General features: G+C 40.7%; 1 protein-coding gene across 3 annotated transcripts in view; it reads right to left on the bottom strand.

Moving 5' to 3' along the window:
• Positions 1-496: 496 nt before the first annotated feature.
• Positions 497-20,469, bottom strand: part of ets1 (v-ets avian erythroblastosis virus E26 oncogene homolog 1) — a 42,515-nt gene continuing 22,542 nt past the window's right edge. For 2 of the 3 annotated variants that reach the window (XM_043264691.1, XM_043264693.1), the window contains 7 exons: positions 14,073-14,192; positions 13,290-13,490; positions 12,687-12,764; positions 11,208-11,453; positions 8,140-8,400; positions 3,888-4,006; positions 497-3,024 (listed from right to left, as the gene is read on the bottom strand). In XM_043264691.1, the coding sequence (XP_043120626.1) occupies positions 2,809-3,024; positions 3,888-4,006; positions 8,140-8,400; positions 11,208-11,453; positions 12,687-12,764; positions 13,290-13,490; positions 14,073-14,192 (1,241 nt within the window). In that variant the 3' untranslated portion in view covers positions 497-2,808. The remainder of the gene's footprint in view (positions 3,025-3,887; positions 4,007-8,139; positions 8,401-11,207; positions 11,454-12,686; positions 12,765-13,289; positions 13,491-14,072; positions 14,193-20,469) is intronic. The other variant, XM_043264692.1, reaches the window with a different exon arrangement.

Below are 20,469 nucleotides of genomic sequence, written 5' to 3' on the forward strand. Positions count from 1 at the left end.
AGACGGCCCTTGTAATTTGTAATTTATTGTGCTGAGGTTCCTTATGAATGGTCTCAGTGTGCCCGTCTTAATTCTCGCGTCAAAGGCCTTTATTCAGGGCCATCGCTGCGCAACATATTCCCGTCCCCTTCCTCAGAAGAGCCCGCGGTGAGCGTACGACAGCCAGAGATCTTTAAGTGTGAGAATCAAAAGCAGCGGCCTGTCTTTCCGTGATGCGATGATGAAGAACTGCAGCTGTGGTATTTATGATGATTAGCAATGAAAGAATCGAGCTGCTCATTTAACCAAGTCTCATAATAAACAAAACCACAAATCTGCCGCAGTCTGCAGCGCTGCAAGGTGACGATAACACGGTGTGTGTGTGTGTGTGTGCGCGCAACTTCATACCTGTGTTTGTGCAAGCGTCGGGTTGCTATGGGTGTGTCTTCCTTCTCACTTCTTTGATTCAGCATTATTGGCCAAAGATCCATTTTGAAATAACGAAGAGGCGTGCGAATCATTTTCTCCACATATATTTTAATAACATAACAATTTAAAGTACAATAAGAAATAGAAGCTACTGTTTATAAAACTCTCCAGCAGAACATAATGATGGGCCAGCATCAGCCTTATCTATACAGAACTGTATAAGCAGACAGGTCTTTGAATTCATTCCAATTTTTTTTTTTTTTTTTACTCTTATTTTATTTTTTTTTCATTTCTTATAAAAGACAATTCGCTACATTTTTTTGTCCTGCGCTACCTTTTTATTTATTCACTTATTTTTAACCCACGAAAGCACCAGCTGTCTGCATCTCATATTTCAAAGTTTATAAAATATAAATTATTGAAAAATATCAAAATGTCTGTGAACTAAATACATTAAAATTCTCATTTTACCAAAAAAAAAAAAAAAAAAAAAATATAGAAATATAAAACATACAAAATAAGGCAAAATTGTGGGGGGGAAATAAAAACGACACTCGTCGATACGAAAAAAAGTGTGTGTATCTGTCAAAAGTGTTCATTTTTCACACAAAATGCATCACTTTTGCAACTCTTACAATCAGGACAAAGACTGCGTTGTGATTTGGACCTTGTCAAATAAAACAAAAAAAAAAAAAGGCATGCCGCTGGCTTTATCAAGCTCCCGCTTATTCCACACAGACTTTTTTACCACTATATAAACTGCTTGTTTAGGTGATGTAGCACTTCAGCTGTTGTTCATGGCAGGACTGAAACCAGCTCATCTCTTACTCTGAGCTCTCACGAACGTGTTGGCAGTTTATCGCCATTTTATGAAATGTTATCTGTAAAAATAGACAATTCCAAAAGCTACGCCGATCGGGATGGGTAGCGTGTTCTGCCACTGTAAACAATACGGTTTGTTTTCTTAGAAGAGCGTGCTTTACTTCGGCTTTTCCCACGAGGTCTTGCGTACGAGACCCTTCCCACACAGAGAAGAAAACACAAACTGAATCCGACCTCCATTCACTGGTAAGACGTTTCACGTGCGCTGACTAAAATACTGCATTTATCGAATGGGAAACGCACTCCCACGTCGGATCGGGCCACTTTTCTGTTAGCCTGTCGTAGCGCGCGCCATCGTCTTTTAAAGCTGCCTGAAGTATCGGCGCGATCCGGTCCTTCCTTTCTGACAATAACACTTTCACGAACCACCTGGAAAATGGAATCGAGTCCTTCGTTTCCGCCGCCACATCCATCGGTCCAGACGCATGCCGAAGTGTGCGTTTGTTCGACGTGGCTAAGCAGAAGGCCTCGCTTTTATGGCTTTCGGTTGAGTCTAGCGCTGCCAGAAAACCGTTTGAGGCCATTTTTCTCCCACACCTTTCAGTCGACCTTGAGAAAACGCAGCGAGCTCATAAAGGCGGTGCGCTATATTAAGGCGAAACTTTACGAAAAAAACCATTCGCGTACAAACAAACCGAGGCAAGACATGTCTTTTTGTCTTGATACGAGCGATAAAACGACACCTCGTTCTCACCACAAGCGTGTCACCGTTGAGAAGCCAACGGCCGCTTTCATTTGCGTCTCTCACTCACACTCTCAGTTTGACTGAGGTACGTCTCTTTCAACTGAAAAGGGCGAGACTCTGGTATCTCTCTTGATCTGGTGATCAAAAACGGCGTCTTCGGCTATGGACACTGTGGTAAGAGCAAGCCATAACCGAGCGTGACCTTAAAAGAAGCGAGAGAGAGCGCACACACACACACACACACACACACACACTTCAATAAACCTTCATATGAAACGTACAAAACGGCGCAATCTCTGTCCGGACAAATTAATACTGACACATATAGATCTTTTTAAGAAACCATAAAAAAATAAAAAAACTTTTTTTTGTTATTTCGGTCCGGCTGAGAACTCATCCTCGTGGCTGGGTATGCAAGGAGACAGAAACAGTAAGCAACTCAATTGTAAATATTTCTGCGATTATTCCTCTTGTCTCTAATTTTGGCAACGTGTTTAATAACATGAGCGATCAGTCCGAGAAACGTCCGTCTCATTGTCCTCTGTTCCTTCCCGGTGTTTGTGCTACTGGGTCAAAACGGCCGTTCTACCTGGACCTTCCCGCAGAGCTATAAACAATACAGACGCGCAAAGTCTACGGATTCTAAACTTTGGTAAATGTTTTGACGCTTCCTCTCTTTTTTTTTTTGTTTTTTTGTTCTTTTGGTCCCTTGTGAGCTCAAGACTCAAGACTGGAGCACGACTAAGTGTTAAGATGGAATGCGATTGGGCCCAAAAAATGGACGCCCCGTTTTCTTTTCCAGGGTCTATTTTTCTATTTCCGGCGTTCTGAGTTTACTCGTCCGTGTCGGGCTTGACGTCTAACATGGTGTGCAGCTCTTCGGGAGTGTATCCCAGCAGGCTTTTCAAGTCACACACGAAGCGGTAGACGTAGCGCTTGCCGGACGTCTTGTGGATGATGTTTTTGTCGTAGTAGTAGCGCAGGCCGCGACTCAACTTCTCGTAGTTCATCTTGGGCTTGTTTTTCCTCTTGCCCCATCTGCGGGCCACCTACGGGTCAGAGAGACACGGGTCAGGCTCGTGAACACACACACACACACACACACACACACACACACTCACGCAACGTTCATAAAATCAATTGAGACTAACACGGTTCTGCTGGTTTACTTGGCGATTGTATCAGATACTACTAAAGAAAGACAGCTGATAAATGGCACTGTGTGGTTGATGTGTGAAGAACAGCAGCCAGCTACACACTCATTTAATATTTGCATTAACCCAGCTAGCTACCCTTTAATAACTCTATTTTCATACTTTACTCATGAATCGTTGCGTTATTTATAAACCGGTTATTTAGGAGTCGTCAGTGTCTAATAGGAACATTTATAAAGCCTACATAAATAACGAATACATTGTTAATAATGTTAATAAAGCATAGAGCAAATATTATGGTTAAGTCAGGTAGTTATAAAGCATTTTAGTAGTTGCCAGCCATCTGTTTTTGTGAGCTCTGTGTATACCATGTAAAGCATTTGTAAAGGAGATTTAAAGGCTCATTTTTCTTCCAAACAGAAAACTTTTTCCTCTGTAGATAAATTAAAAACTAACCTCTGCAATTTAATAGAAATTTAATTTAATTTAATAAAAAAATAATAAGATAATAAAAATAAATTAAATTAAATTAAATTACATTTTGTAATAAATTGCAAAGGTTAGTTTTTCATTTATACATTAAATAAAAAAATATATATATTTTTTTTTATTTAATTTAATTTAATGGATAAATGAAAAACTTACCACTAAAATTTAAGAGAAAATGAAATGAAATTTAATTTAATATTTTATTTAATTTTATTCAATTTTATTTTTTGGTCTAACCCTCCCCGACTGTTTAATGTGTACCGGCTCACCTCATCAGGGTCAGAAAGCTTGAACTCCCAGCCGTCTCCAGTCCAGCTGATGAAGGACTGGCAGGATTTGTCCGTCAAGAGCTCCAACAGAAACTGCCAGAGCTGGATGGGTCCGCTGCCTAAACAGAGAAACAACACCACCACTTAAATAAAGTCCCATGCAGGACGTTCACAACAAAATCTCCGCACCACATATCAAAGCAGCGGGTTGTCATTGCCATTCGAGATTTTTCCTACAGTATTAGTGCATTAAGTGTGCGTATCCCGGCCCGAGCCGAGTCTCGCATGCCATTAGCTTTATGTCACTCTGCACGAAAACAGAGACGGCTGAGACACAATGGAGTATTGACTGGCTACTGCTCAGACTGCATGTCCTGCTTGAGCTTTGGACTCTTTATGTGAATTCCAAAGCGCTGACATCATTTGGATTTTGCCCCAAGGCTAAATATCTGGCGGATAAATGTGTTTGATCACGCAGGCCATGATGTATATGTCTGCATGTCGCCCGGGTGTATCTGAAAGCACACATGTGTGTGATGTCGACATGTGTGTGAACGACTGTGTGGGTGTGAGAGAACGAAGCCCTTGGTGGACATCTGCAAACCGGGAGGCTTTTCTCACAGGCTCCGACAACGGGGGGGTCAACTTTAAAGACTTTCTGCACGGTCGCATATTTAAGGAGACATCTGAAATATTGCAAACGTGCATCTTATTGCATCTGATTGTGTGAAGCGCGGAGGGTTAATGCGGTCGTGTTGACCTACAGCGCGAGATCTATCCTGCAAGGGCTTCGCAGCGTGTAGACGGCAGCAGAGCAGCCTGTGCACACGTCTAGATAAGCTTTGCTTTTTTTTTTCTTCATCTTGTGGTTTGCGTGCATTAAAATGAACCGTCATTTCATATCACACCTGCTGCAAAACAAGAGTGAAGAGAGAAACAAATTTCCCTTGTAGAAGTCCTGCTAATTTAGGGATACACAATATATAGGTACCATATTGATTATCGCTTTACTTTTTTTTCCCCATCATTGGGCTTTCAATATTTGACAATTCAATTGTGCATGCTCATTTCCCCTATTTTTTACATTTAGAATACTTCTGACGTCATTTCAAAACAAAATCAGTATAAAAAAATAAAAATTATTTATATATATATATATATATATATATATATATATATATATATATATATATATATATATATATATATATATATATATAGTGCTTTTATGGGCTTTATATAAATAATAAAGCACAAAAAGAACAGTATTTTTCTTTTTATTCTGTATAATTCGATTAAACAAAGTTGCATGTAAAAATTAAATGTATGTATTTGTATGTATATGTGTGTGTTTGTAGTTATTGTTTGTTATTAAGTATTATCGGTATTATTATTATACTATAAAAATTTGTGTTACTATGAGGAAGTATTTAAAATTATTTTATTTTTTACATTTTAATTTAATTTAAACAGTCGTATAGCGCTTTGATTACTATCATGTTTCAGTAATCAGGAATAATAAAATAATAATAAAATACACTTAATTGGGCAGAATTTGATTATTAGTGCAACCCAAATTTTCAATTTTAGGGATTATTCAGAAGACATTGTGTCGCATAATGTCACATCATTACTTTAAGCGTAAACTGTATGCCGCATCTCTTCAGTTATATTATTCGGTTGGTGCTCTGGGCGGGAAAGGAGCGCACATGCAAAATACATGGCGATAACAGCAGGCACAATTCATTCTTAGTGAATTCCCCGCTGCGCGTTACATCCAGCTAAAAATATCTTGCTGATAATGCAATAAAACACTAATGCAATTCTGAAACGGATTATCTCATCAACAATTCAACAGTTCATTCCAACCCTCTCCCTCTCTGTCTGCCTGCCTCTTTTGGTCTCCATCTAAACATATGAATCACTAAAATCACTCGTCGGGATCAATGTAGTAATCTGTTTATGTAGGTAAATGCATTAAAACGCATTCCATAAGCTCGGCTACCGTAACACGCCCTCGTCAGACCCAGAGCAGCCCGGGAACGGAAAGCAATCAGTCTGTCCTCCACACGCCTGAACCAAACCCTCAGACTGACAGACAAATCCACCGCCGACTTTCAGCGGAGCTTTAAAAGTGCATTAAGGCCACTTTGCTTCACGCGAGTGCACGATCGCAGCAAGCGAAGGCGAGGATTTCTGAAAACGACTCGGATCGCTAACACAGAGCTTAAAAGGAGTCGTTCCGGACCCGTGTGACTTTTTTAACGATGTCTGGCAGAACTTTCGCTCTCGATTATTAACATGGGTTAAGAGGAATGAGCACCTAATACACCAAATTCGTTGTTAAAATCGAAATGGGCCTAAGCTAGCATTGATGCATTACTATTATAAAGTGCTACCAAAGCAGTTATGCTAAACGGCATTGGTTCTCGAGCGTTTTACGATCGTAATGTTTCAGAAGGGCCAAGCACAGTCATGTTTATAGTTTTTTTGAGCACCCAGTCCCTTCACTTTCACTACACGAAGGGGAAAAAAAACCAGCACGAGCTTTCTTCTAAACGTCCTTTTGTGGTCCACGAGTAAATGATGACAGAGTTGTATTTTTCTCGTCGCGCCGTCCCTTTAATGTGTGCGCGCGTCTTTATAAGGAAGTTAAAAATCAGCCGTCGCTGAAGAAAGTGTGCTGCGGTGCTGCGGTCGCGCTGCTCTCCTCACAGATCTGATGGATTTGTACGTGCGTGTGTGATTAATGATGACAAACACGAAAACCTCAGAGCTCTGCGAGCGAATAGATCTTTTTTGTCACTTGCTGTCTTTATCTGCCTCATCTCTGAACTCCGAAGGCCGTTGCGTTGACGCCGTGGCAAACGCTCCTAGGTTTGTCCATTATAGACGTGTGTTTCGCAGTATTCCTCGTGCATGCGCGAAACATGACTAGTACGTAGAGCTGAGCATGGATGGCATCCCACTCAGGTACAAGAATAACGGGTTCAAAGCAACCTTAGCTTCCCAAAATAGAAATGCGCACGTTCCTTTACGGTAGGGAAGCGTTTTCGGATATATACGTTTGAGACATATGGCACAAGGTTAAAAAAGCCCCTCGAAGATGGGCCGATAAAGGAGCTCTCATCTTAAGTGCACAGGGCTGCTATCACTTGGCGCTGAACCTTCTGTTGCCAAGACGACCTGGGAAATGGGTTGAGATGTGGGCCGCAGATAAGCAGCGCGAGATGAAAACAGCAGCAGAAGAAACGGAGAGCCGGAGCGCGTGTTTTGATGTGAAGAGGCCGGGGTGTGGCGTGTTTGCTGGTAGACTTTCTTACAGTCGTGTAACAAACGCGGCTCTGCGGTTAGCAGGTGCAGCGATGCCTTCAAAACTGGTGCACGACTCCCGCATGCAACCGTGAACGACTCCAAATGCTTGCCGATTCCTTTCTTTCATCATTGTCACTGTATGCTTATTATATGGCATGCTATCCATATATGGAATAGCGCTGTATGATATTTGATATTACATGGAATATACCTGCAATATGACATGGATACGATTTCTGATTTAAAAGACACGTAACATAATGCGATATGCAATAACTCATCATATGTTACTTGGTATGATATGTAATATATGGCATGTAGCATGATATATAAATATGATATGGTATGCAATAAGATATACATTATGACTTTTGATATAAAGATAAACGTGTTTTTTTATATAATATGGTATGCAATAAGATTATGACTTACAACGTTGAATAACATTCTTCGATATGATATAATGTAAAGCGTATTGTATGATATGCGATATTTAAAATGTGATATAAATAACATCATATGCTGTTTGATGTGATATGAGCATCACGCAGTTTTTGATATATACGGCATATGACGCAGTGTGTTACATAATATACAATAACATGTGACTTCTGATATATGGATTTATTTGATATAGTGTATAATATGAGTTTTTTATATCATACGTTCATGGAATTTCATGCACTTGCCATGGTAATAATATGATATCCAAAAATAAAAGTCAAACTTTAAAGAATACCAACATTGTAAACATCGCCATGCGACGTAATGCAGCACGCTCGTCTTTTTTAATAGTATAACAGGACTAACGTCACTTCAGTTGTTGCGTATGAGTGAAACTACGTCTGAAGGCACTGGCTTTTGGTCTTGTGCTTGTTTGAATTCTGACTCATTTAGGTGTGTTCATCAGTAGGTTGTGTGACGAGTGAATGCTGACCTGTGTAGCCAGCGAGCGCAGCCGCGGGGATGACCGGTTTGTCCTTGCTGAGGTCCGAGCGCTCCCGTACGTAGTCTTTGAAGGTACCCTTTGGTTTGTGTCCGTGCAGTGCGGTGGGATAGTCCTCCGAGTCGAAGCTGTCGTACGAGGGAACTCTCTGTAGGCTGTTGAATGACGACTGACTGCTCCAGGACTGCGTCAGTCTGTCGCAGCTCTCGAAGCTGTCAATGCTCTCAAACGAATCTTGACCTCCCAGCTTACCTGCGGTGGAGATTTCGATGGCGTTAAACATCATTCATAGTCAAGCTGCTGCATGCCACGCAATCAAACAGACAAGAGTTTAGATCTGATGTAGTACGGAAAAGAGGAGCATGCGCATTCTCCTAAACATAGAAAATAGATATAGTGTGGTGGCTTTTAAAACCAAAAGGCTTTTCCTTCAAAATATCAGCGTCCTTATTTCTAAAGACATGCATAAAATGCTCAGTTACAAAACCAAAATAATAAATGTAAGTCGATGTACTAAAAAAACGAAACCTGGAAATAAATGAATCCATATAGTCACACACAAAACAAAATGAATATAAATCACACATTAAATGTAATCATAAAAAGTGATAAATAAATAATAATAATAAAATAATATTATTATAATCTCAACTATGCAAAGAAAACACTAAAATGTTCCTGAATTTGAATGTACAACAATCTTTGAAATGTAAAAAAAAAAAGTTTTGAAATATGCAGGTATTCAATTAATTTCAGTGACGTATTTAATGCAAGGTTGACTGTTTGCAAATATATTATTATTAATGAATATTACCTTGCTACACATTCGAACATTTTCATATAAATTTTGGAATTTATAAATTACGATTTCTTCTTCACTTCTTGCATAGCATGAATGGACTTTCGGATCAAATCAGATTGTAAGCGTGTTTTATAAATGAGGCCCCTGGCCTTTATTTCCACCTATGAACCCGGGGTCTTTGGTTACAGAAGGTGCAAAGTTTGGCAGCTACAGCAGCCAGAGACGTTCACAAGCGGTCTACACCCAACCACGTGGAAAAATCCAAAACTGGTCCACACCACACTATGTTTCTCTTACACGATTTCCATGTGGAAATATTTGGGTTTTCTCTAATTGGAAGAAAATCAAAACAAATTGCTTCTCTATTTTTGGCCAAGCAGGAGATAAAAGGCCGGTCTCGACTGAACGTCAATTACAGAATGAAAGATAATACAGAGCTGGGACTGATCCTGAAATCCTCGATTGAAAAATTGAAGCCACATGCGAGTTTGGTGGCACCGCAAATACTTTCCCACGCAGGAAAAACACAGCGCCGTTGCCAAAGCTGGGATTTACGTACCTAGAGGGCGAAAACCCAAATCTCTGCGTTGTTCGAAAATATACAAGTGACTTTAACCGAATCGCAATCATTTGTTCAGCTGCATGAGGGTTACTCGGGAGGGTTTATTCGAAACCAGACGTACGTGAGGTGAAGTTACTTCGTGAGAAACCGAAACGCTCGTTTCACGCTTTGCACCTCTCGCTCCTTACGAGAACCTCGGGTTCACAAAAACACCTCGTACCCCAGTAATGTAACCTCACGCGGACGCCTCGACACAAAAGAGAGCTACCAGCGCTCTGTGGCTTCGAACATCTCTCACTTTGAAGCAAACAGCTTTGTTTTTCTCTGCTTTTCCCCACCGCAGTTGAGAGCATCTCAAGATGTTAAGAGAGATCGTGTAAGATAGAACCACAAATAAACCCAACGGTCGGCTTCATTCCCTGGCAATGCATGCATAGCTGCAGTAATGCGAGATGAGAGCGGCGTTTTGGAGACCACACACTGCTGATCACTGCTGGGGTGATGGGGATCAATTTTAAGCCCCGATGGGAGACGGTAAACACGCATCTAAGACCAGAGGAATTAGCTTTCGCCTCGTTTATACCGTATTATATGTTCCCCAACCACCGTGACAGGTTGCCATGCAAAATTATCAAAAACTTCCTCAACTCTATTATATTTCGTTGTTATTATTATTTGAAATCATTGTTTGGGCTTTGCTATTGGTCAGCATGTCGGTTTTTGGGTTTTACAAATATTTAACCACTGAAAAGCATTCAAAACTAAACCTTCTAACACCATTGGATCCGTAAACTGTCAGTCAAACCTCAACTCTGCCCCACAATTTTATTATAAAAAACTCCCATTCTAATAATAGTCATCTAAAACCTTGTCAACTCCATTTGAGTATGATTTTCAGAAAGTAAGTACAAGTGTCTGATCATATGTAAAGCCAAAATACCAGCTCTGAAGATGCACATTATTACTGGGAGAGAAAAATAGTAATATATATATATATTAGGGGTGCAACGATTCGCGTATCGTGTATCGTACAATTCATGGTCATTTTCCAAATCATAGTGATCATCCCTATCCCCTTGTTAGGGTAGACTTGAGTGAGCAGAGCACATGCGTGTCATTATTTAGTCGTTTGAAATGCACTTGTCAAAGGGAGCGACGTAATTTCCTCATTATTTTCAGCTGGGATGTTCCCATGACAACGAGCACAGCACGATGTGAGTCATCACATGTCTGTTTATTGTTGTTACCATAACCGTAGCAAATAAAATTTTTATATTTATTCATTTTTAATATGCTAAAACATAAAAAACTAACATAAAATGTAATTTTATGCAATGAATCCATCCCTTAACGAATCCGCCGGTCGCACACAGTGTTGCGTTCGTTGTCATGGGAACATCCCAGCTGAAAATAATGAGGAAATTACATCGCTCCCTTTGACAAGTGCATTCCAAACGACTGAATAATGAGACACACATGCTCTGTTCACTCCAAAGTCCCCACTAACAAGGGGATAAGGATGATCACTTTGATGTGTATGTGTGTAATTAATATACATACACACATACATTTTTTGGTAAACCTTAGTGGTCGTTAAATTTTTTACATATCAAAACTGCAACGCAGATCTAGTCCTAGCATAAACAACGCAGTTTCATTTGCATCGAAAAAGCGTGACCTTTGGCTCATACTCACCTCTGCTAATGCGACCCACGCACATGTTGTCGGGTGACACAACTTCCTGTTTGACTGAAAAGTAGTCTCCCTGCAGCGGATTGAGAGGCGTGTCTCGCAGTATAACGCCGGGATACTCGTTCTCGTATTTGAGAGACAGCAGGTCTTCTGAGCTGATCGGGTGCAGGGTCTGGTAGGACTCTGTGATGAAGCTCGGCTCTGAGTATTCTGACGGAGGAACGCACTGAGGATGTTCAATGCCATAGTCTGCAGGAAGGAACGGCAGAGAGAGGACAAATTTAAAAGAAGAGTATTTGAGTAGACATTTTCCATAAAATGAAATAGAGACCAGACAGGGTTGGCACCAGGGCAATTATTAGTATTTTCTAAATTTTTATATATATATATATATATATATATATATATATATATATAATATATATATATATATATATATATATATATATATATATATATATATATATATATATATATATATATATATATATATATACATAATATATATATATATATATATATATATATATATATATATATATATATATATATAATATAAATGTGTGCGTGTGTTGTGTATATATTTATTACATGTATATAAAATTTTTACTTAACTTTTTTTTATCTAGTTGCCAAAAAAGTAAAATAACTAAAAACTTAATAAAAACTATAAAATGAGTCAAAAAAAAAGTCAAATTTATTTTAATTAAAATAAAAACAAAATATAAATCAAGCTATACTGCAAACTAAACATAAACAAACACTATTATATTATACCAATTGGTGTGCACTACAAAATTATTTCATTACTAATGGCCAAAAATAAGAAAAAATCGGATGCTTTAATGAATTAATTAACCTTTAGTACCGTGTCTGATTTCAGACGTGCATTAGAGGTAAGCATGATGTATTGCTTACAATATTGGCTAAAATCAGAGATTATTTATTGTATCAGTCTATATTAGATTTTTTTTTAAATTGTGTTTTTCAAGATTTATATCCAGGGTACTTCTCCAATCATCTCATTCTCTCACTGACAGTTCATTTATAAAACACTAATAACGCTGTCACTATGCAAATATATAAATATTAGTGAGTGTTAGAAAACACTGATACTAATACTTAATGTAAAATAAATATCTATTTTCCACACCGTATATATTATAATGATTCTTATATTCACTTATAGCATTGAAAACAACTGATTTAATATTTTTATTTATTTATTTTAGCTATTTAGACAAAATATTTAATCCCTAATAAATTCCACTCTTGAACCAGGGGTTCGTGCAACAACTTTCTGTATTAATAAGGTAAGAATTGAATGACGTAAGTGCTAGTTAATGCAGAAATTTTATGAATGAACTTTTCCTTTAAAGGAGGCGTTAAATGATTTCTTTAACTGCCTTCACTTCCAGACAACATCTAGTAGAGTCATGACTGAAGCGCTGACGCAAACCGAAAGAAAGGACAGATGCTCACTGAAGAAGTAGTCGGAGGGGTAACGGGATTCCTGGAAACTGGAGGTCAGGCTGTTGACAGGAAAATGCTTCGGGTCTTCTGTGTGAAGTAAAAGGACACACATCACTGAACCCAGGCATACTTTTAAAGAAGAGCTGGTTGTATAACAGATTAGATCGTGTGAGGCAGTGCAACAGAAACTGCTTTGAAATGCAGTGGAATTGACTCGAAATGTGAAACCTCATGCATGCTTCCAGTATTTGACACGACAAATCATAGCTAAAGATGTAAAGATTGTAAAAGTCTCCTTATGAATGACAATACAGCACGAGATTCTAATGGGATGATCTGTATTCAGAGTTTTGGAAATATCTGTCAAATTTTATATTATTATGTATTAAATTTATATTACTGTGTGAAGTTTCTAAGTTGAAGTATGTATAGTACTCTGTACACACACACACACACACTGAATAAATATGAATGTAATATATATTAAAATGAAGATGATGGCCATTAAAAAAGTAGTATTTTTCTTTTTAACTAAAACCGAAAACATAAAAATGCATATTAATTAATAAAATAAATATTAATAATATTGACGGTGTCTGTGAGGATGTCTACCTTTCTGCAGCATCTCTAAATGCTCCCAGAGGATGTCGCCTACAAAGTCAGGTGCCAGATCCAGAAACCTGTCTTTGCCCAGAGCGCAGAGGTTGGCTCCGTCCATGCTGAACTTATGGAAGTCCACGTTCTTCAGACTGAACTCGTTTACTGTCCAGGTCAACCATTCTCTAACATGGGCCTCTGTCCACTCGCGGGGGTCTAGAGAAGAGAAAGAGACAGATGCCATTTATATTTTATGACCTATATCGTGCAGGTTGCATCATATTAAAGAAAGACACAGTATGTTTCAAGCATGCCATGCCCATAAACTATCAAGACACTAATATAGTGTACTTGTAGTGCTGATGCATGCAATATTAGTCACAGGTCCAGCGGCTCGTGTGAAATTATCAGCTGATTCCCTATAAATGTGATGCCATGATGAGAGGAACTGAAACAGCTGTAATTTTAGCCTACAGACCCACACACTAACTCTCTCTCTCTCTCTCTTTCTCTCTTTCTGCTGTGCATGCTCCACTGCTACTATTTCCAGACAGATGCAGACCCGACACAGACTTCAGCCTCCCCAGACACAGCAAGTAAAGCCATCCTGCGGTCTGACATAGTTTGGGAAGCATAATTCATAACCTCTGCTGTTTCAGAGTGCCATGTGCCTATCTAGCAAGATCTCTTTTTAGGCAATCTGATTGTGGTCATTTCAAAAACAGCCTAGTGCTACAGAATACTGAGCCAGGAACTTTCCCTAAAAGAGAGAGAGATGCAAGTGCTGTAGAGTTGGACCTTTTGGGATGGAGAGCCGCTGTTGCTCCCTGGTGAAGCCGCTGAATGTGGCCAGAAGAGCCTGAGACATCATTTCTTTACTTCCTGGAGTCAATAAAGGCACATCCGCACACTCCAGATCTGTTGGACCAAACACAGAAACATATGTCACCACGTAGTCTGAGATTAACTGCAGATATACTGTATTATACCAACAAAAAAAAAAAACATCTGAAAGGCAAAAATAACTTTAGAAAAAAATTAGAAACAAACAATCAAAAAGTAAAATAATTGAAAAATAAGTCAAATAGAATCAATTAAAAATAACATATTTAATTAAAAAAAATAATTATGGTAGCACTTTTTTTAACCATTTAACCATTTTTTTACCATTTTGATTAATATTCTGTTGACAGTAACTTTCAGTAGAGTATAAGTAGACTGTCTGTATATTATCTCTGCTAAAAAAACTTATTCTAACCTTAACCCTACCAGTCTACTAATACTCTGTTAACACTCTACTGAAAAATAGTTGACACGTTGACACTACGTTCCAAGTCAAAATCCAACAACAAAAAATAAATACATCCTACGTTCCCAAAAATGAAATAAAACCCCATTTAATTTCCACAAAATGACTCTCAAGACCAGACGTAAGTCAATCAGTGTGAAGAATGACATCAAATACAGCGAGAAAACCAGCAGCGGCAGCATCAAAACACTCAAAACGTAGTTATCCTGCAGGCCTACACACATCAACCACCTCCAACCTGACCTCCTAGACCGCTGCTCAGAGCCAAGGACAGCGTGCAAACACCCAGGTCAGATGCACCGATGACCACCTTCCCAATCCCTTCCGCCCAGCAAGCCGCCCCATTTCCGTCTCCAGCCGCAGACAGATGGGCCTCTGTTGGCAGGGGTCAATAGTTAGGGGTCAGAGGTCGCGGCAGAGGGGTGATGATGTCACAGCAGGCCGCGGGCCGCCGAACAGACAGCTCAGTGTTTAAAAGCTCGCCCTCTTTGCTCGTGGGCACCCGGCAGGACACAGAGAGGGCTTTGATGAGTTAAACAGTGCCCGATGACTTCCACTGATCCAATTAGGACTGCCGGGGTGGTGGTTCGAGAGAAAAAGAGGGGTAGGAAAAAACCCTGAGGGTTTGAAGAATGTCACAAAGCCGAGCGAAGAATTCGCTGAAGGGACAGTAATGCGATCAAACACAGAAAGGTGCGGGGTGGTTCTACTATTACTGGTGGCTGTACTGTGACTCAGGCGCGATGAATTTGTCCGGGAGCTAAATGCACAGTCCAGACTGTGGAAAGCCAACACTTTGTGTCTTTTCTTTTTTTTTTTTTTTCTTCGCCGTCTGTGACTGCTTTTCTACTGACACCCAGATGTTCTGGCATCTCCGCGCGGTTTTGAAACTGCCAGCCCTGGGCGCCGTATGGGTTCGCGTTCGCTGTTGTCGATCCACATCACGACATAACCCAGCCAGGAATGCACAACAGCTGTCCCTCCTAACCTCCTCCCGATCTGCAACCCCGCTTGGCTCAAACAGGGTAGGACTTGCGGTGATGCATTACGCCGAGCGTCTAAATGGAGAAGAACAATGCAGCGCTCTCGTGTGATTCGATTAGAGCGAGATGCTGCAGTCTCCATTTACAGTGTTTAATTGCGCATTAGAGAGGCCATTCTACCAGCTGGACGTCAGCGGCTTCATTCAATGCAGAAGCGAGGCCCATTTTCACATTAGATGATACAGGGCCAGAACTGGCGAGACAGACTCCGGAAGATGCAAGTGCAAACGTTCCTTTTTTCTTAGCAAAGAAAGCATTTTTTGTTCGAACACAAATATAAACACACAAATCGTGAAGGTTTTTCATTAGTGACACATGCGAAGTGCTTTCTGAAAAACCTAAACCAAAAAACAGCCTGGTAATTTGAAATGGTTGCTTATTTAGATGAAATTAGAAGTCGAACGACAGCTCATTCAGTGCTTTCAGGGGATTCTATGGAAATTACGTATCTTTCTGTTAATCTATAAAGTATCTGGTTCACTTGCATTATGTTGCATGCTCACTTGGAGAACACCGTCTATCTACAAGGACACCTGAAGCGAAAGGATGGTGAGCTGTTTTCAAAGAAAAGCTTTACATCATCAGATCTAATCTGCATGCTGCATGTACCGAAAGAGATGGAAGATGCATTCTGCGAGTGCGGACGTTAACATTATCATTGGCCAATCACAGTCAAACATGCTCTGCCTGCTCGCATATTCCACTGGAAATCCAATTCATTTTATTGAATCTGTCCGTTCTGAAGGTTCATGTCGATAAATTCATTTGATCAAATAAACAATTCACAAATTCACTGATTCGTTTCAACCTCTGAAGATAAATGAGTTTAATGTTCAACACAAGATTTTTACTCGAAGCTTGTGTGTAATGCATTATCAAGGGTTATTAAAAGATAAAACTAATTATAATTATCATACTACAATGTGCACTTTAGTATAAATAATTATAATCAACAATGAATTGATATTAATAATCTCTCATTAGATTATAAATGGAATTACGAGGCTACAAACTACTTTTATAGTGCGTCAAGTATTAATTTCAAGAGTTAAATCCCTTAAATACCTGAAATGTAGAAACCCTTTTTTTTTTTTTTTTTTACTGTAGCTTGACTGACGTCTGTAAATGGTGGTTAAACTTCAAATCAGCTTTGCACGTTTGATCACATAGAAATTTCAACATTATGTTCTTCTGTGAAGCGAATAAATCATTAGCTCGGCATGTGAGGTTCGATGAATGAAACAAGCATTAATTGCCATAGAAATCAACTAAACATCGCCAATAGCCATAGATTTCAATACTTGATAATTCTGTCTACTGAACCGCGTTAGGCAGAAAAATATTTGGTCCGAGCCGTACAGTCCCACACGGAAAACCTTCTTATCGTACGGAAACAGTGCAGGTGTGTATTGGGCGGTGTGGATGAGCGCAAATCGTCCCGTTTCAGCTCTGTGCATTAGTCAGGGGGCTGTGAAATTGCGATTATGGTCATGAGGCCCTGGTGGTCTCATGGAGTCGGGTGTGGCGGGGAGGGGTCGGCTGATTCACTTATCTGTAATGTGAGAGCATCCGAGACAACATGAATGGAGTCCCTGAAGGGATGACATCACTGCTGGCATGAGCACAGGTCTCCGCCCATCCAGTCCATTCAGTGTTTTCCATAACATGTTCAGTGATTTAATGACATGCGCGCATCTAGCCAGGACCGTTCTACTGCCTTACAGATCACACATTGATGATAGTGTTAATAGTCCGTTCTAAGATTAGACACACTTCAAAGAACTGTGTGTCTGCATTTATGTGTGTGTGAGGGGTCTGTCTTAAATGCGTGAGAGACAGCGAGTGGGTGTGTAATAAAAGCCAAATAGCTCATTCGAGGCCCTCAATAGTCTGGATGGTATTTGAGCTTCTGAATGCTTTCTTGTGCTTGGTGTATTTGTGTCTGTATGTCAAATTAACATATCTTACCCCGCATGCGTTTCCTTTTTTCGCTTGCTTTCTCTTTCAGTTCGAAGACGCATATGCCATCAAATTCCAGTCTGAAAATAAAGTCATTTGAGAATGTGGAGCTCAGTAGAAAGGACAAAAAAAAAAATCCTCAAACCCCGCAAAAAATTATGCACGGTCGCAGCAGGGTGTCAGGGTGGCCCATAAAACACCTTCAGTTCTTTATCTCTTGCCCTATCTTTCTCAGAGCGTGTGACAGCGAGACTGTTAAACCTGGCCCGCATGAAGGAGGGCCATTCACGCAGAAGGTCCACGCTGAACAAGGCACGGTCAAGGGTGGGGGATCCAGTGAGAGAAGTGCTTGTTCTGCCCACTGTTTAGATTTCCATCTGAAAGCATGCAGACCGGGCCGGGCCGAGACAGGAATAGCAGCAGCCCACGATCGAGCTCCCAAAAGGCAGCGCAGAGTCCGTCCACCCTGCCCGGGTCACGCTTCGGGGGCTTTCCTGCCCTGGAACACTGTGGCTATTCTTAGAGACCCAGCCAGTGGGTGCCCCGGGTTCACTAGATGGTCTCGCACACATCACCGTGTCACATCAGGCATTTAAACTACAATTACTGAAAGCTGACTTTAAAATTGGCTATATTTGCTCATAATATCACACTATTGTACCTAAATCTGAAGTGTTTGTATTACCACAATCTAGGTCTGATCAATTGTTCTTTTTTTCTGCACTCATGCCCGCAGTTGCTATGCATCTCAGATATAGATATAGTGATGCTACCATGCATACTGCAAAGTAAAGTGGAGGCGTTTTGCAGCATGCAAATTGTGAGAACATAACTACATTGCAGAAGTGAACACCTCTAAAAGACCACGAGTGCACTTGGATCAGTGCAATCATACTGTTTAGATTTCTGAACAAACAAATGCTCATCTTGACAAACAGTTTACTCTTTCAGTGACATTCTTCCTAGAAACCTCCAATAACCTCCTGTTAGTGTACCTGAAATTGCAGCACTTGAAGATGGAGGGTGGGGTGGGGGGGCATGTTTCCAACAGTAGATATAAATGCGTCCAAAAGAATTTTGATCAAAGCAAATTCATACATGAGCAGTCAGTCATGCCTGAGCTAAGTTTATGAGCAAGCAGCTTTCAGTATCAGGGAAATGAAGGACGGAAAGCTCTGCATGCAATTAGCAAGCTAATGGCTAATGGTTTCTGCTATTGTGGAACCAGCCGATGGCCAACAGATGCATTCGCGGTAAATGAATTCCCCACAGACCACATTGTTTTTATGTATCGTGCCACACATTCCTGCCTTGTTTTACGGTCGCTAATGTGGACGGAATTTTTGTGAGTTTGTTCTGTATTTGTGACCTAAAAACCAGTGTGCCTTTGAGTTCAGCTCTAAATGGACCAATTACACAATTAACTGTACGTAGAGAAGTACCACTGCTGTAGCAATGAAAAGAGTTCACAAGCCCAAAATAGATGAATGGATGGCTGGAAAAGATGATGCACAATTGTTCTGAAATCCACATCGAACCGCACAGCACAACGGTGTGCTAACACATCATCAAAGTGACTAAAGCGACACATCATTTCAGTACAATCCTCTATGGTGACAAATGTCAACATCAAGTGTGTCAGAAAGCAAAAGCAGAAAGGCATGCCAAAATTAAGTAAGGAACAGTTTAAAATGCTTTAAACACGGTTTCATTTGCACACTCTCACAAGCTAAAAAAAAAATCTGACTAAATATGGTTTTATGAGAAAGGGGTGAGTTGTCAAATCCCCCCATGCACAACTTTTTGCAAGTGAACAATGTCAAAGACTGGCCCTCATTACGACCGCCTCTTGGATCTGATCCAGACACCTACACAACGCCTTTAACTGCTCTCGTCTCTAAATCGCCTGAGCAGAGCCTCTCTGTCAAAAAAATGTAGATAGCAGGGAGAAGGTTGAACGAGAAAGAGTCCCAGCTGTGGCGGCTCTTGTGACTGCCAAGGATCGTGTGCCTTCTATTCAGCTGTACATCAAGTAGCACTCACAAACCGAGAGAGACGGTAAAGCTAGCCACAGCCAAACACCTGGACCTCAGAGAACAGCTTAAGATCTCACATGTAACCTGACTGGTAGCCAAGAGGCGTTCAGTCAATGTGCCTCTAAGGTAGGAACTGTGTTCAAAGAGGTGAGACAAAAGTAGGATAATTACAAAACCAGCTCTGACTACTGAGCCCTAAAACAGGTGACTTGGTGAAAGCGCATACACCGACGGGAGACTGGAATCTGGGAACAGGTCTTCCTCTACCTCCCTGAGTTGTGAGACACATAGCCAGACCCAGTCGGGATGCCGCTCTGATCTCAAAAGCAGATCTGACGCCACCCTCTGCGTTGTGTTTGGTAGACATCTGCAAAACAGCCACAGTGAAATACAAAAGTGGCATGGAAAGACAGGCACCGGTCCGGCTAGCTTACTCACCTCAAGGGCCTCCCACCACCCAGGAGGCGGTCTAGAGCCCACCAGAGAGCCTCGGAGGGGCTGGGTAGGGCTAATGTCTTATGGGAGGAGGGGTGGGTGCTGGAGTCAGCACGGCAGGGACTGTGACTCAGTAATTAGCCTGTAGCACGCGGCAGGGATGAGAAGACAGCACTAGGCAGACGCCACATCAGGGGCCAGGGAGACGAGGCAAGAGCCCATGTGGCCCGCAGACGGTAGAGAGACAAACGCAGGGAAAAAAAGAGACATGGAACACAGGGGAGAAAATGGGTGCTGTAAAATGCTGGAAAAAAAATACACTGTGGTTGTTATTTCTTCCCTGCTTTGGGACATGCTGTGTCTTTTGCTTTTGTTTTGGTCTTTTGAAGTTCAGAGAAGCAGGGCCAGAGATA

This window comes from Puntigrus tetrazona, chromosome 18, assembly GCF_018831695.1.
Source record: "Puntigrus tetrazona isolate hp1 chromosome 18, ASM1883169v1, whole genome shotgun sequence".
NCBI classification, from domain to species: Eukaryota; Metazoa; Chordata; class Actinopteri; order Cypriniformes; family Cyprinidae; genus Puntigrus; species Puntigrus tetrazona.